This window comes from Eulemur rufifrons, chromosome 5, assembly GCF_041146395.1.
Source record: "Eulemur rufifrons isolate Redbay chromosome 5, OSU_ERuf_1, whole genome shotgun sequence".
NCBI classification, from domain to species: Eukaryota; Metazoa; Chordata; class Mammalia; order Primates; family Lemuridae; genus Eulemur; species Eulemur rufifrons.
In genome coordinates this window covers 22,791,622-22,806,457 of record NC_090987.1, presented here as the reverse complement: position 1 = coordinate 22,806,457, position 14,836 = coordinate 22,791,622, and the positions used below count along the sequence as shown (strand labels likewise).

The 14,836-nt window shown below is 42.7% G+C and overlaps 1 protein-coding gene across 2 annotated transcripts in view; it reads right to left on the bottom strand.

Moving 5' to 3' along the window:
• Window positions 1-14,836, bottom strand: part of EPG5 (ectopic P-granules 5 autophagy tethering factor) — an 86,203-nt gene that overhangs the window by 2,181 nt on the left and 69,186 nt on the right. For both annotated transcript variants that reach the window (XM_069468445.1, XM_069468446.1), the window contains exons 36-43: window positions 11,847-12,019; window positions 9,558-9,743; window positions 8,798-9,007; window positions 7,736-7,880; window positions 6,167-6,409; window positions 4,858-5,074; window positions 4,199-4,414; window positions 2,400-2,514 (exon numbers count right to left, since the gene is read on the bottom strand). In XM_069468445.1, the coding sequence (XP_069324546.1) occupies window positions 2,400-2,514; window positions 4,199-4,414; window positions 4,858-5,074; window positions 6,167-6,409; window positions 7,736-7,880; window positions 8,798-9,007; window positions 9,558-9,743; window positions 11,847-12,019 (1,505 nt within the window). The remainder of the gene's footprint in view (window positions 1-2,399; window positions 2,515-4,198; window positions 4,415-4,857; window positions 5,075-6,166; window positions 6,410-7,735; window positions 7,881-8,797; window positions 9,008-9,557; window positions 9,744-11,846; window positions 12,020-14,836) is intronic.

Genomic DNA, 14,836 nt, shown 5'->3' with positions numbered 1-14,836 from the left:
AACAACCCAAGCCTTTTCTGGCTTTTGCAGCCTCCCACACCCGGCCTTCCCTCTTCCTGTTCCCTGCTATTTCCCAAGCCTTCCTTGCCCAGAGCCGCTGCTGCAGCAGGCTGGTCTCACTGCTGGACGCCTCACCTGCCACACCCACTTCTGCAGCCTGCCCTGTTGTCGCTCTCCCCGTTCCCACCTGCGGGGTCCTCCCCACCAGATCATCTGCTCCCTCTCTTCCTGGAGCCCAGCTGGAAATCACAGGCACCAGCTGCATCTCGCTAAGGTGAGACCTGTTTAATATGCTGTTGAATTTGTTCCCAGGTTACAAAATACCGTCACATTAAACTGTCTAACTGAATGAAATTCTAAAGAAACCAGTTGCTAAGTGCTGCTGAGGGTAACTGATAGACCATTAATTCAGCCAAGAAACATATGGTACAAATCAAGTTCCGCCCGATGCCGTGTGACAAATGGCCCAGAATCAGTGGAAGAAAAGCTTACATGCCTCTCTTCACAGGAAGGAAAAAACACATTCTTTGATTCCATAATTTTAATTTTTCCTTCCTTCACAGTAGAAGAGAAGGGGAAGAGACATGTAGAAAACAAAAGGTCACAACAGTGGTTCTTGGTGTGGGGAGTTTTGCCTTCCAACTGCACAAGCGCCCCCACCCCAAGGCCCTGACCACAGGCCCTTCCGCAAGGGGGCACACCCGCCACCACGGAGTCCCCTCTCCCTCCCTGTCCCATCTATGGGAATCACTGTGCTAGAGAATATATATTACAAGATGGAATTTGCTTGGTTCAGAAAACGAGGAAGGATTTTTTTTTTCTTTTAGTTTCTTTAGAGAAGACTTTTTTGAGGATGGTAAATGAACTGGAAGCTTAGAAATAAATTACCAGGTGGGCTGTAGTCGGAAGTCTTAGGGTTGAAAATTAACAACTGAAGGGATTTGGGTACCAAGCTAAGAGCTGCGTGAACAGAGTTCTGAGAACAGGAAGCAGTGGAGACAGGCACTCCCATGAACTGCCGTGTCCTTCTGTCTCTCTCCTCTCCCTTTCTATTTTTAAATTTAGTCACCCAAACGGTCTACTTTGACAGTCTACCTAAGATTAATCATTTTGTAAAAAGATGACTTTTTTCAAGTCCAAAAATCCTGATGACAAATAGGGGCGTGCACGGAGCCATCAGTTTCAGTCTAAGGAATGCGGGCAAAGAGAGGCGAGGCCTGGGTGACCCGTGCCCCAGCCAAAGCAAAGCACTGATGCTGCAAGTACCAGCAGCCACAAAAGAGTTAAGAGTTGTCAAATATACACTGCAATGCATCTCACTGACTACAACCTGCCCTCGAAGACTCATCTGCTCACTTGAGATATTTCACAGAAGACAACAGGGGATTCAAACAGCAGTTGGTGAACAGGGGGTGACAAGTATCAGGTATTTTATAAGCCAAGATCCCTGTGAAGAACATGCCAATTGTACCGTCTGATCCTTGCTCTTAATAACCAAGATCTCACACTGCATGTGGCTGGCTTAGACACCACAAAGCTGCACAGAAGAGGAGCTGAGGGGTCTAGACAGTTACCTTGTACAGAGACAGCCATGCAGCGTGGTGAGGGGGGGAAGCCTGGAGCCGGACTGGCTGGTGTGAATCCCAGACCTAACACGCATTAACTGTGTGATTTGGGACAAATCACTCAGCCTCTGTTTCCTCATCCACAAAACCAGGATAATAATATTAATAGGTCCTGTGCTATACGGTTGTTATGAGGATTAAATGAGTTAAAACTTTAACTCATTTATATCGAGTTAAAACTTAGAACAGTGCCTGGCATGTAGGAAGCACTTGGCCATCGTTTTGTACCGCACACCTTTGTGCCTGGCTGGCTTGTTTATAGGTTATGGGAATGGGACTACTGCCATGTGACCTTCCACAGTTATTGGAACAAATTGTAATTTCTCACAGCTACCATTCTGTATGTGTTAGGTTATGCCAGCATCGGCCAACAGTGATCAACCTTCAGACTCACAAAACAGGAACCAGTTCCTTGGTTCCCAGGCTCAGCTAATTCACAACCATGGCAACTGTGGCCGTATCTGGATGCCAGCCCCAGCATGTGCCAAGTCAGTGCATATTCACACTCATCAGGACAAAATCCAATCCTAGACTGGCTTGCCCATGGCCTTACTTTCCCACAATGACAGTAACCATGCTCTAGGCAAGTGCTTGCAAAGACTGGTCCGAGGTGGGCACATGCAACCACTTTCCACTCAGCAGGGCACACAAGGGGGAGCACTGCGCCACTGCAGAGCATCACGTCATGGTGTGGACAGGCCAGACCTGCCACCCCCCGACCTTTCTGGGGAAGATGCGCTGGAAAACCACTAACCCTGCACTGTGAATACCAACCTGCTGAGCTTTCGGGGTCAGATGCAACTCAGAGCCAGGCCTCAAACGGATCTGATCTTCTGCGGGAACCTGAACTGAAAGGAAGGCGGCCATGCCTCGGGCAACCACGCGGAACCTTGGGCGTTAGGGAGAGGTCGGAGGAAGTACATGACTATTAAAGTAAGCATTTTTAAATAAACACCATATTTTCTATTAAAAGACAAGATAAACACTTTTCCAGATCTACTGTGCTGTTAGCCTCTTCAGAAAAATCTTAAATATGATCAAGGGGCTTTAATCTTCCCTTCTATTACCACTACCCAAAAAATGTATGTATAATTCAGAATCAAGAATGGAAATGTTGGCAAAGATGTGAAATAAGTGGAACCTTCATACATTGCTGGTGAGAGTATAAATGCTATGGAAAACAGTTTGGCAACTGCTCAGTAAGTGACACACAGAGCTACCATGTGACCCAGCAATTCCACTCCTGGGTATTTACCCCCAAAACTGAAAGCAGATGTTCTAACAAAAACTTGTACACAAATGTTCGCAGCAGCATTACCCTTAACGGCCAAAGGTTTAAATAATCCAAATGCCCATGAGCTGATGAATGGAGACACAAAATGTGCAAAATGTGGTATACAATGGAAGATTATTCAGCCATAAAAAGGAATGAAATTCTTATACACACTACAACATGGACGAACTTTATGTTAAATAAGTCAGACACAAGAGCCCACAATTATGTGATTCCATTTATATGAAATGCCCAAAGTAGTATTTAATACACAAACTTACAATGCCAATTAGCGGTTACCAGAGACTGGGGTGGAAGGGAATGGAGGTGACTGCCTAATGGGTATAGGGCTTCCTTTTGGGGTGATGAAAACATTCTGAAACTAGATTGTGGTGACGGCTGCAACAATACTAGGAATGTACTAAATGTCACTGAATTGTGCTTATTAAAGTGGTTGCCTTGGAAAGTTTTAAGTTCTGTGCATTTTATCACAATAAAAAAAGTAATAAAAGCACTTGATTCAAGCAAAAGATACACCAGCTGAATTTAAGTGAAACAAAATCACACGGTTTTGCTAAATTCTACTAAAACAAAGAAACATGACGTTAACTGGTTTGGAATGAGTGGTTCCCAAAGTTACAACAACATGATGGGCTATCCCACAAGAGCTGACATCAGCGTGGTACTCGAACTCCCTTCGACACTGACGTGGGCTTGAGAAGAAAACCATGCAGTAAGTAAGCACTATGCGATTAAATAGGAAGCGAATGGCAAATTCTTTTGTGTCTTGGGATTTTTAGCAAGAAAAACCTAGACCTGCTTCTCATTACTCATCCTTCTTACTGATCCTTCTTACCCACTGGCCTCAGCCCATCTTGATGCCTTGACAGTTCACCGGACTAAGCCCCTCACAGGTTCTGCATCTCCCTGAGCTCATCCAGTGCCTGCAATAAAGCAGCTGACAGGGGTATTTTAACCTGACTCCACATATCATCACTGGCTCAGAACCAAAAAGAAATCAGTAGTGCAGTCAGGTTACGGGGTCAAAACATAAGAGATAGTACTAAAAAACTACTGTTTGAAGTTAAAGGTTTTTTTTTTTTTTTTTTTTTTTAGGTGAGAAAAAACAAACATGCTTTTCAGAATGGAAAGATGTAATCAGGCTCTGATTTTTTTTTTCCATTAATCTTTCTGGAAAACCTAAATGCTAAGTTGAGAAACCTCCTAAAGTATCACGACCTGTACGCAGGTGTGTGCGTCTGAGGCCCATTTAGAACAGCAGCGGTAGATGCTTCCTTACCTGTTAGACAAGGGCGACTTCCGGCCCAGCCCAATCGCCCCCAGGATCCCAGAGCTGAGCCTCTCCTCTGCCACAAGGCTCTGCCTGCCCTGAAGCATGAGCAGGATTCGAATGACAGATTCCGTCAGGACGGAGTCATTCTGCTCCGTCTGGATCAGGGACAGCTGCAGGACTTGGTGCCACCACAAAAACAGCTTTGCCTCTTCCTGCACAGAGCTGGGGGAGACAGCAGAGGAAAATAAAATCAGAAGGGGATTTTTTCCACTCTCATTTAACTGAAAGTCTACATTTGAGTTTTAAGTATAACAGACATTTAGTACTTTATAAGCTTAGGCTAATGGGTGATAATGTTAATAAAGTAATGGGCTTTATGTTCTTTCACTTAATCCTCATAACAACTATTTAAGGTAGGGATTATCATCTCAGCTGGTAAGGAAGCTGAAGTTCAGTGTTTCAAAATGACGGTTTTAGGAAATAAAAAACTTGCTTAGAAAATTAGCCCATCGAAGGCAGAATCTTTCCAAAACAAGTGTCCCAGTACTTCATAGCCTTGTTTTTTATGCACCACTAGTTTCTGTGTACTTAAATACACACATAAGCTCTAAATTCCAAGTTAACCAAATACAAGTTTGATGTAACAGCCAGAGGGCCAAACATACCCTGGATACACCTGTTCCAACCACTTGCTTAAGATAAGGAGCACTTTCATTTCGTTCCTTAGAGTTTGTTCGCTATTCAAACACTGAAGCAGGTAGACATAAAGCGTCAAGTAACTGCCGAGAGCTAGGCACTCCTGCAGGAATTCTTCTATGGTGAGCTCAGGAACTTGAAGGGACACCAGAATGGGGCCCCATCCTAAATTTTGATTGAGGGAGCCTGAGAACAGAACACCAAGAGAAGACATCAAGATATAAACAAGAATCAAACTACTTAACAAGTCTAATGCATCTTTTTACCTTAAGCTTTATGTCAAGACAACATTTCTCACATTGGCCCTGGAGGCCACACAAGTGAAACGGACCTCAGGGCTTAAGAGTGGAGAGCTCTCCTGCTAGATGCCTGTCCCCAAGGTAGCCACTAGAGGAGGTTAAGAAATCAGAGTTCAGGGCTGCATGTTTATAAATCACCTTTCTTATGATATTGTTAAAATCTCGTGTGGATACTGCCTGTCTCAGTCATCTAAGAGTTTTAATTTTAATACCATTTTTAAGTATGTATGAACACTTAAGCTTTTCCAAGGGAAAATATTATCACTGGATCTATCATAAGTATTTTTACTTATCAAAGCTTAGTTTGAATCATATCTTGGCGGAAACCATTTGATTTTTAAAAACACAAATGAATTTGGAAGAAGGGTGTTATCCTAATGATTCTCCACTCTTCAGGCGGAGTGAGGGTGTGGTGGCGTGGTGACGTCACAGCTCTACCCCATGGATGGACATGGATTGTTCATGGTTGTCAGGACAGGACAGATGGCAGGCTATGGGTACTTCTGGATCTTGGCTCAAATACCCTTCTTTCTCTGCTGCTGTGAATTGAGATGTTTGTCTGGATACCAGGGAAAATTAACCTAGGGGAACATTATCATATAGATTCTGGTTGGTAGCCTTTTCTTCAAGAACTATGACTTGGCCTGTGACATAGCACGATCTGCCTATTAAAACAGGTTGGTCTGATACTCTAAAACCAATGTACAATGAGTTAGAGCTTTTCTCCCTTGAAACATGTGACTGTAACAACAGACACGGGCATAGGTTCTCATGCTAACCGCAATCTTTTTTGAAAAAGATATACATATATATAGATATATACATATATATTCTGAAGCATCCACGACATTTACAAAGCAGAAATTAGAATGGTACAATCCCTCATTGGGAAGAGTCTAGAAAGATCTCCTGATGACACAGCTTTAATCTTGCCTGCAAGAGATCAATACAATGAGAGCATAAGACGATGTCCTCTTACTTTCTTTGAAGTAGGCAGTGATGCAGGCTTCTGCGGTCTCCGCCATGTGCCGGACGGAAGCCAGGCTCTGGCAGGCAGCGGTTAAAAGGGGTAGCACCATTAGCCCGTGCACTTTTTGGCCAATCCAGGTCCGGATACTGCCCCGGAGGAACTCTGCCGTGGGAACAGCTGCATTGTTCATCATCATTAGGACTTCCGTGAACAGGCTGCTGAGGGCCATGTGGCGGGCCTGGCTGTCCATGTCTGAAGGGAACACAGACACACACTCAAGAATGGCTGCTAGAATGTGAGTATGAATGTGATCAACAGAACAGTGGTTCAACCTCAGCTGCTCTCTAGGCAGACTTTCCAGTCCCAGTGGCTGATTGCAAGGGACTTGAAGGAGGGCTCTGGATGGCATTTAGTAGAGACAGGGTCTTGCTATATTGCCCAGGCTGGTCTTGAACTCCTGGCCCCAAGCGATCTTCCTGCCTCGGCCTTCCATAGTGCTGAGATTACAGGCATAAGCCACTACACCTGGCATGAGTTTGTTTTGTTTGTTTGCTTGTTTTGTTTTGTTTTGTTTTAATGTGAGTTTTTCAGGACTTTGAGGCCTGAGTTGAACCAAACAAGGCCTGTGGTTACTTTCTGCCAGGTGTCTGGTGGCACTACTAACCCATAACTACTTTAACTAAATTCTTAGATTGAGGTGGTGGTTGTTTTGCAGCTTTTCTTTTTTTAAACAATCTAGATAGTATGAATACTTGCTTCAACACTACATGAGGGTCAGCTTGTCACCAATTGTCAAAATAGGTATCTCTTCCCCTGCAACATGGACATCTGACCCAACACCAAGGCCAAAACGGATAACTGCCTTTGCTTTGCTCTCACAGGAACAGGCTTACTTCTAGCTCATCTTTACCATAAAGATGTCATCCTATGGGTTATACATGGGGTCTCCTTTTGGGCTCCCATCTTAGGCAGGCCTTTATCACCTCCCCCTAATTTCCTAAGAAGGTTCAGCAACTGCCTTCAGGGTGAAAGTCGCCTCAGCACTTCACCTACCTTCCTGGGTTCCTCCTTTCACTTAGGTTCTAGCCTCTGAGATTTCCTTATCTTTTTGCCACTTCCTTTGATGTTTAATTTCTGGTTTCTTACAAACATTTTATCCAGGATTCTTAGTTGTTTTCAGCAGGAAGGGTAGTCAGGATGTGTAGTCTACCGACTACTAGGAGCACAAGTTCTCCATAAAAAGTTTCTTTACAAGTCTACAGGGAATTCTGAAATGGTTTCCTAAGTGAGAGCCAAAACCCCTAGAAACACTCCTCACTGCAAGGTCTCCTGTTATCTTCCAATCACTAGATCCAGTTGTCTAGCTTAACCCTCAGTCCAGTCTATCTCACACCAGCACCTGCCAGTGTCAACCCCTCCCCCAAGGCTGAGTGTCCCTGCTGTCCAAACACCGCTCTGACCACTGCTGTTCCGGAAACAGGAATGCCAGTGTCCTGGCCATCCTCCTGATCGCACAATGCCTCAGCCAAACAGGAATGCACTGACTGAATGAATATGGGCTTCCTATTGGTCACTTACCTGGCGGGTTAAAGACAATGATATCATCTAAGAGCTTCGACATTTCCTGTTCTAGGACCGCTAAGGTGATTTTTCCATTCTGTTCCAGGGTGCTGAGAAATTGAACCATCTGATGAGTGAAAGCTCGGCATTTTGGAACTGCATCCTGACAAATAAAAAAAAAGTGTCATTCAAACGAATGCAAGCAAGGAGAGTTAACCGAGTGTTCCCCGGGAGCACGGCAGTGAATGCTTGGGTAGGGAGCAAAGAGGACAGATCAGGAAGCCACATGAAGACCTAATCCCAGGTGGCTCAAGGGCCCTGTGTCTAGGGGTATGCAACTCTGTGGTAACATTTTCACTAGGACCGATGTTCTCCCAAATGCTGGCAGAACCTCTTCCTTTTTACTATATTAATGACAACATTAACTAAACACTAACTACTTGCCAGGAACTTTTCTAAAAACTTTCATGTTCATTGTCTGATTCAACCCTCACAACACTACTTTCAGAGAAGGTACTGTTTCCAGTTCAGGTGAGAAAAGTAAGGGACTTGCCCTGCCAGACATCAAGCTCATACTTATAACACTGCCTGCTATTCTTTGCTTTTTCTTTTTCCTTTTTTTAATTTTTATTTTTTAGAGATGGGAGTCTCACTTTGTCATCCAGGCTGGAGCGCAGTGGCATGATCATAACTTACTGCAGCCTCGAACTCCTGGGCTCGAGTGATCCTCCGGCTTCAGCCTCCTGAATAGCTGGGATTACAGGCGAGAGCCACCATGCCCAGCTCTCCCTGCTATTCTGCTGCCAATGACATTCAGGTCATGAAACTAGTAGCTTGCTGCCAGCCCCCAGTCCCTGTGACCTCCTGTCAACATCTAACACTGCGAGGAAGTAAAGGCTTACCAAAAGAGAGGATCAAACTAAAAGATCCACAAGGCCAAAATATGAGTGCACAATGATTCACATCCTCCACCTTTATCTGCTGAGCAGTCTCCAGGTTCAAGGCTGTGCTCTGTAACACTTATACTACTGCCAGTCCCCAAGAACACTCCCTGCCTTTTTATCTACCCTCTCAACTTACAAGATGCTTCTGGCTGTCAGTAGGAATGGAAAGGCCTGCAGATACTTTTAGGAGCTTCACGATTAATTCAGCAGAAGATTCCTTCGTCAAGATGATGGATGGTGGGTAATGACTGCTGAAATAACCCAGCACACTCTGGTATGACACAATATCCACAAGGTGCCATGAAAGTGAGCTTGTCTGTCCAAGGAGACTAAGCAAAGGTGAATCCTAAAAATAAAACACATATTCCTTTAGTTGCAGAACCTCCTTTTTCTCAGAAATATGTTTCCTACTAGTCTGTGGAATAACCACTAAGATGGTCTATGATAAGTGCAGAACAGTTAAGATCTCAGGTTAGGAGTACTAGTGAAAGCAATAAGCAAAGTCTTAGCAAAAACACAATCATATTAAGATTTATAAGTATTCAGAAATCAATTTTTAAAGGAACGCTCTGTTCTGGTGGTACGTGCCAAAACTGACTTCAAGAAGCATATAGGAGATTGATCTCAGGATTAATGAGATGCAAAATAAAATTGATTAACAAATTAATTAGTGTGGTTAAAATATTCATAAATTAATCAGTGTGCTTTCCTTTGTAATTCAGAATTAGATGATGAGCTATCCAAGAAAATCAGGCCTTTAGTTGAAGGTATATCTCACATACCAAGCATCTATTCACACTGATGAGAGGTGTTAGAGACACAACCGAAAAACCACAATGTAGTAGGAAGTGAGGATCTCAAGAACCTTGTCTTTATCACAAGCTCAACAAACTTACTGTTTGGTCTACTAGCTGAACTTCCTTTGCCAATAAAATCATCATAAAAAGGAGGCAGACGATCATGCTCTGGGTTTCCGGGTGAGGACTGGGATTCCAGGCATCGGAGAGCACACTGACCCAATTGACTTCACAGAGTACAGACCCCAAAAATAAGAAGCAGCTCTTGGGGCTTCCTCGTTCCACCTAAAAGGAAATGAACTAAAATCAATGTTTTGCTTTGTGCTGTCTACGTATCTTGAAAAGACATATAAATTGATGTTTCATAAATTATATTTTAATAAACACTTTTTTCCCAGATTATAAATATCATTCATAATCCCACCTCCTAGAGATATAGAATGAATATTTATAATATCTTTCCTTCCACACTCAGTACATGCGTGCATTTTTGAGCTTGTCTGGATTTCATTATCTATTCCAATAATTCTTAACAGGAGAGGACTGACCTTCCCTAACCCCAACCAAGGTGGAGAATCACCACCACAGTGAGTCACTGTGCTGTGCTGGGAGAGGACAAAGTTAAAATCTACTAATCAGTAGTTCCCAAACTAATGTGCACATCAGAACCACCTGGAAGACCTATTAAAACATGGATTGCTGGGCCCACCCCTAGAGTTTTTAATTTCCCCGGTATGGGCTGAGAGCAGGTGCAAGTTTCCAGGTGATGCTGATGCTGCTGTCCCCGGGACCACACTTTGAGACCCACCACACTAGTATATGTAATATTTACACTGTCTTTTAAATGTAATGCTGTATTATAAAAATGTCTCTATATCATTAGTATTTAGAATTTTTGATGATTATATAATGCTTAAATTCTACTTCAAATATATTAGAGATGGGGCAAATGTACTATAAAGTATATAATAAACCTCAAAGATCTTTCATAAGCCTATGTCATCATTCCTAACTTGTTTAAAATAAAGCATGGCTGGTCACAGATTTTTCCTTTCAAAAATGAAGATTAGATAGCTCTATTCTATTTGCAAAAATCACGGTCAATGGGATACGGTGATGATTATATTATGCTAACCACTAATTCTCTTCCCTTTTAGAAAACGATTTTTCACCCTTCTGTATATAATCTGTTTTCTATCCTTACCCTCAACCACACACACAAAAGCATACTTTATTACTCCAACAAGACACAAAGAAATTTAAAAATCCCCAGGTTCTGGGTAGGTCAGCGCCATCTATCATTAGAATAAAACCCCTGGAAATACAGTCTGCAGCAACTCTTAGCAGACTGTGCTACTTAGTCTAGCTAAGGTCACACCGCTTACTTAGTTAAAACTCTATCGTACAGCTCTGTACACCAACTTTCTCTCACGTGTTCACAATGGTCATAAGCATCTGCTTAATGCTGGCCTCATATACTAAGCCTAGCTATAAAATCATTCTTAAGCCTTGTATTTCTCTGAAACAACTGTCCTCAGCTTTCCTTAGAACTTGGCTGACAAGAGCAGCTCGGGTGGAGTTTCATTAACAGCACTAAAAGACTTGAGTACATTTTATTAACTGCCATAAATAACAGTAGATCTGTATCAAAGCACTTAAATTGCCTTAATAATAAATGTGACATTGGTAGTAAACACAAGTTAATTGATGACTATGAACAAATGAATTGAAACTATCATTAAAAACCTAAGATGAGATTATAAAGGGTTTTTTAAAATAGAAAAATGAAAACAGCTCCAAATGCCTGACTGGCACGTTTGTTACACCACACTGCCTACTTTTTGTAATTATTGCCTCTACTGAAAAGACTCACACACACTGATCGGCACTTTTTTCAGGTCTTTACATGAATATGATGCATCATCGGTTGTTACAATGCATTTCATCTCCTACAATCTAATTATTCACTTGCCTAACTGCTGAAAGAAATTAGTGCTTGGGCACCAATTTACATTTTGCTTTAATAGAACATTTAACAACAAGCAGTTCTAACGACACAAACACCAACCGAGACTGAGCGCGACGAGTCATTAAACTATGTACTCACAAAACATTATCACTAAATTTAGTCTAGGGGATGACTGACATAATTAAAATCTTTCTCTGGGTTTTAAAAATGGTCCTCTAGATATTTTCCAGTCATCTATTAATACGAGGAAATGATTTCCACGGGATACTGCTTTCCACGAGCAAGACTGGGGCCAAACAGGAAGTGTTGCGCAGTCCGCTTTGTCACACGCTGCCACTGTGCGTGACAACCACAGTGAACAGGCTGCTCCTGGGAAGCCAGATCTGTCCAGGCTGTGACACGGAGAGGGAAGGGCTTACTTTGAAGAAGGCCTCCATGAGCATCTGGTCAGGGTGCAGGTCCTTCCAGTGGAGCTTCCGGTACGCGCTATGGAAAGCGTACAGGATGAACTCCGGCATCTTGGGTGCTGTGCATGCCTCACAATAATGCATCAGGTGTAACCGAAGGGCTCCATCGCCTGGCAATAGCCTATCTACAATTTAAAGAGAAAGTACAGCTGAAGTCCTTTGGTTTATCTTTTAAAAAGAAAAAACCAATACAAAACACAAATTTCAACTAAAGCCTAAAATCTAAGGTTCTCATTATTTACCCAACTTCCAAGATTTTCATGAGTGGGACATGTGTGTGTGTGGTGGGGAGGACCACTGGTACCTAGACCATTCTTTATTCAATAATAAAGAATGTTCTTTACTCCCTTGGATAACTAGAACAAGCAGATGGTACATGGGAGATAGTAGAGGTCATCAGTTTTTCTTCAAAACTTCTAAATTTATGGCTTTTTAAACTCAAATACACTTCTACGGTCTATTGCCCTCAGCATGTATTCAGTCTCATGCATTTAGTGCTTCGTTCATTTGGAGGAATCTAATATTCCTCAAAGGGAAATGTTGCAGACATTTCTCAAAAGAAGACATACAAATGGCCAACAGGTACACGAAAAAAAATGCTCAGCAACACTAATCATTAGGGAAATGCAAATTAAAACCACAGTGAGCTATCACCACACACCTGTTAGAATGGCTTTTATCAAAAAGATGCAAGAGAACAAGTGCTGGAGAGGATGTGGAGAGATGTGAACATTGTTGCTGGGAATGCAAACAATACAGCCATTATGGAAAATGGTATGGAGGTTCCTCAAGAAACTAAAAACAGAACTACCACACATCCAGTAATCCCACTTCTGGGAATATACACCCAAAAGAACTGCAGTCCATTATGCTGCAGGGATAACTGAACTCCCATGTTCACCACAGTACTATTCACAATAGCCGAGATATGGAAACAATCTAAGTGTCCACCAACGGACAAATGAATAAAGGAAATGTGGCATATACACACAATGGAATCCCATCCAGCCTTAAACGAGGAGAAAATCCTGTCGTTTTCAACAATGTGGGTGCATCTGGAGGACACTACGCTATGAAATAAGCCAGGCACAGAATACTATTAGATTTCATATGTTACTCACTGAATCAATATTTATCAAACAAACACTGAGAATATGAGTTTATACCTTATAGTTGGGCAAAAAAGACAAGATCATATATGTCAAAGATTAATCAAAATTACTGGATGAGGCACATCCAGACAAAAAGGAATGAGCTATTAAGCCATGAAAAGACAATAGTATATTATTAAACGAAAGAAGCCAATCTGAAAAGGCTACTATATGACATTCTAGAAAAGGGAAAACTATGGAGATAGTGAAAGATTAGAGGTCGTCAGGTGTTGAGGGGAAGGAGGGATGAACAGGCAGAGTGCAGAGGATTTTTTGGATGGTGAAACTACTCTGTATGATACTCCAATGGTAGATACATGTCATTATCCATTTGTCCAAAGCAGAGAATGTGCACCACCAACAGTGAACCGTAATGCAAATTGTGGGCTTTGGGTGATGATGATGCATTAACGTAGGCTCATCAATGACAACAAATATGTTCCTCTGGTGTGGGATGTTGAGAGTGGGGAGCAATGGCTCTATGGGAACTCTGTACTTTCCACTCAATTTTGCCGTGAACCTAAAACTACCCTAAAAAACAAAGTCAGTTAAACAAAATCTATTACCAAAAAAAAAAAAAAAAAAAAACTAGATGACATATTGTTAATGCTGTGACTAAGGGCCACACAAACACGTGGCAGCCAGGCAGGTGCACCCCTTGGGTTCCCCTTCACACAGCACTTGCTGAGCCAGCTGCAGCACCTTTAGGATCCACTGTAGTATCTGAGTTGAGGCCACGCTCTTCCCAGGCAGCCAAGGACTGAGCACAGGCCTGGCCACTGCTGCCCAAGGAGGGGCTCCTCGATGAGGAATTTTTATACTAGAACTGCCCCTTGGGCTGGTGGATACTTAGAGCTGCATGGCAGGCAGTCTGAGGCTCTTCCTTCTCCCCCTCCTTTCATAGGCATCAGACCTGCATGAGGTCTGCAGGCTTTCCCTGTCTGCTCCTGCTTCCATCCCTCTTACCTTTAACCCAGATGAATCTCTGGAATTCTAATTCCATCATGCTGTCTGCTTCCCAAAGACCTCAACTACAGCAATGCACTATGAGGTTTCTGAAGCAGGAGAGAAATGCATGAGCATAAACACATATGCAGGAGAACATAAAGAGACTGGGGCTTCATCCAGGTGGTGGAATCCACATGAGCAAACAAGCAGTAGAGGGAAGGTTCAAGGACTTTTAGGAACAGTGAATAGAGCAGTATGGCCGGAATGCAGTGTTTCCATATGAAAACCATCACACAACGTTGTTGAAGTGCACTGCGGCCAGACACATTTGAATGCTGAGCTAAAATATTACATTTAAAGTGTCTGAATAAGACCATCACAGAATGTAAATAGTATTTTCAGAAAATTAATCTAGTAAATAGGCACAGAAACTGGAAATAGGAAAAACAGGAGGCTATTACAAGAATCTCGGTTGGCTGGACCTCATATCCTTATAAACCTCCCAATATAAAACATTTAGACACCAGGTAAAATGTAACATCTCTGAGAATGCATAGCTGGGTACACTCAGTGAGCGAACACACCAGGGGTCAGAAGCAAAGAGAAACTAGGGAGCCAGGGTGCTGAGCTAATGCTAAAACCAGTTGCCCTAGGACTATTTTCTTGGGCTCTAACAGCACAAGGAGACAGAAGACAAGGTCTTCTAAAGACTATATCCTCGTTGAAAGGAATGATTGACGTAAAAGAGGAAACCCCTCTGATTTAGCCTGGACTCCAAGTCAGGGAAGAGAAAAAATTTACTGTGGGAATTGAGGCCTGCCTTCAAGTGAGTCTTGGGTTTGA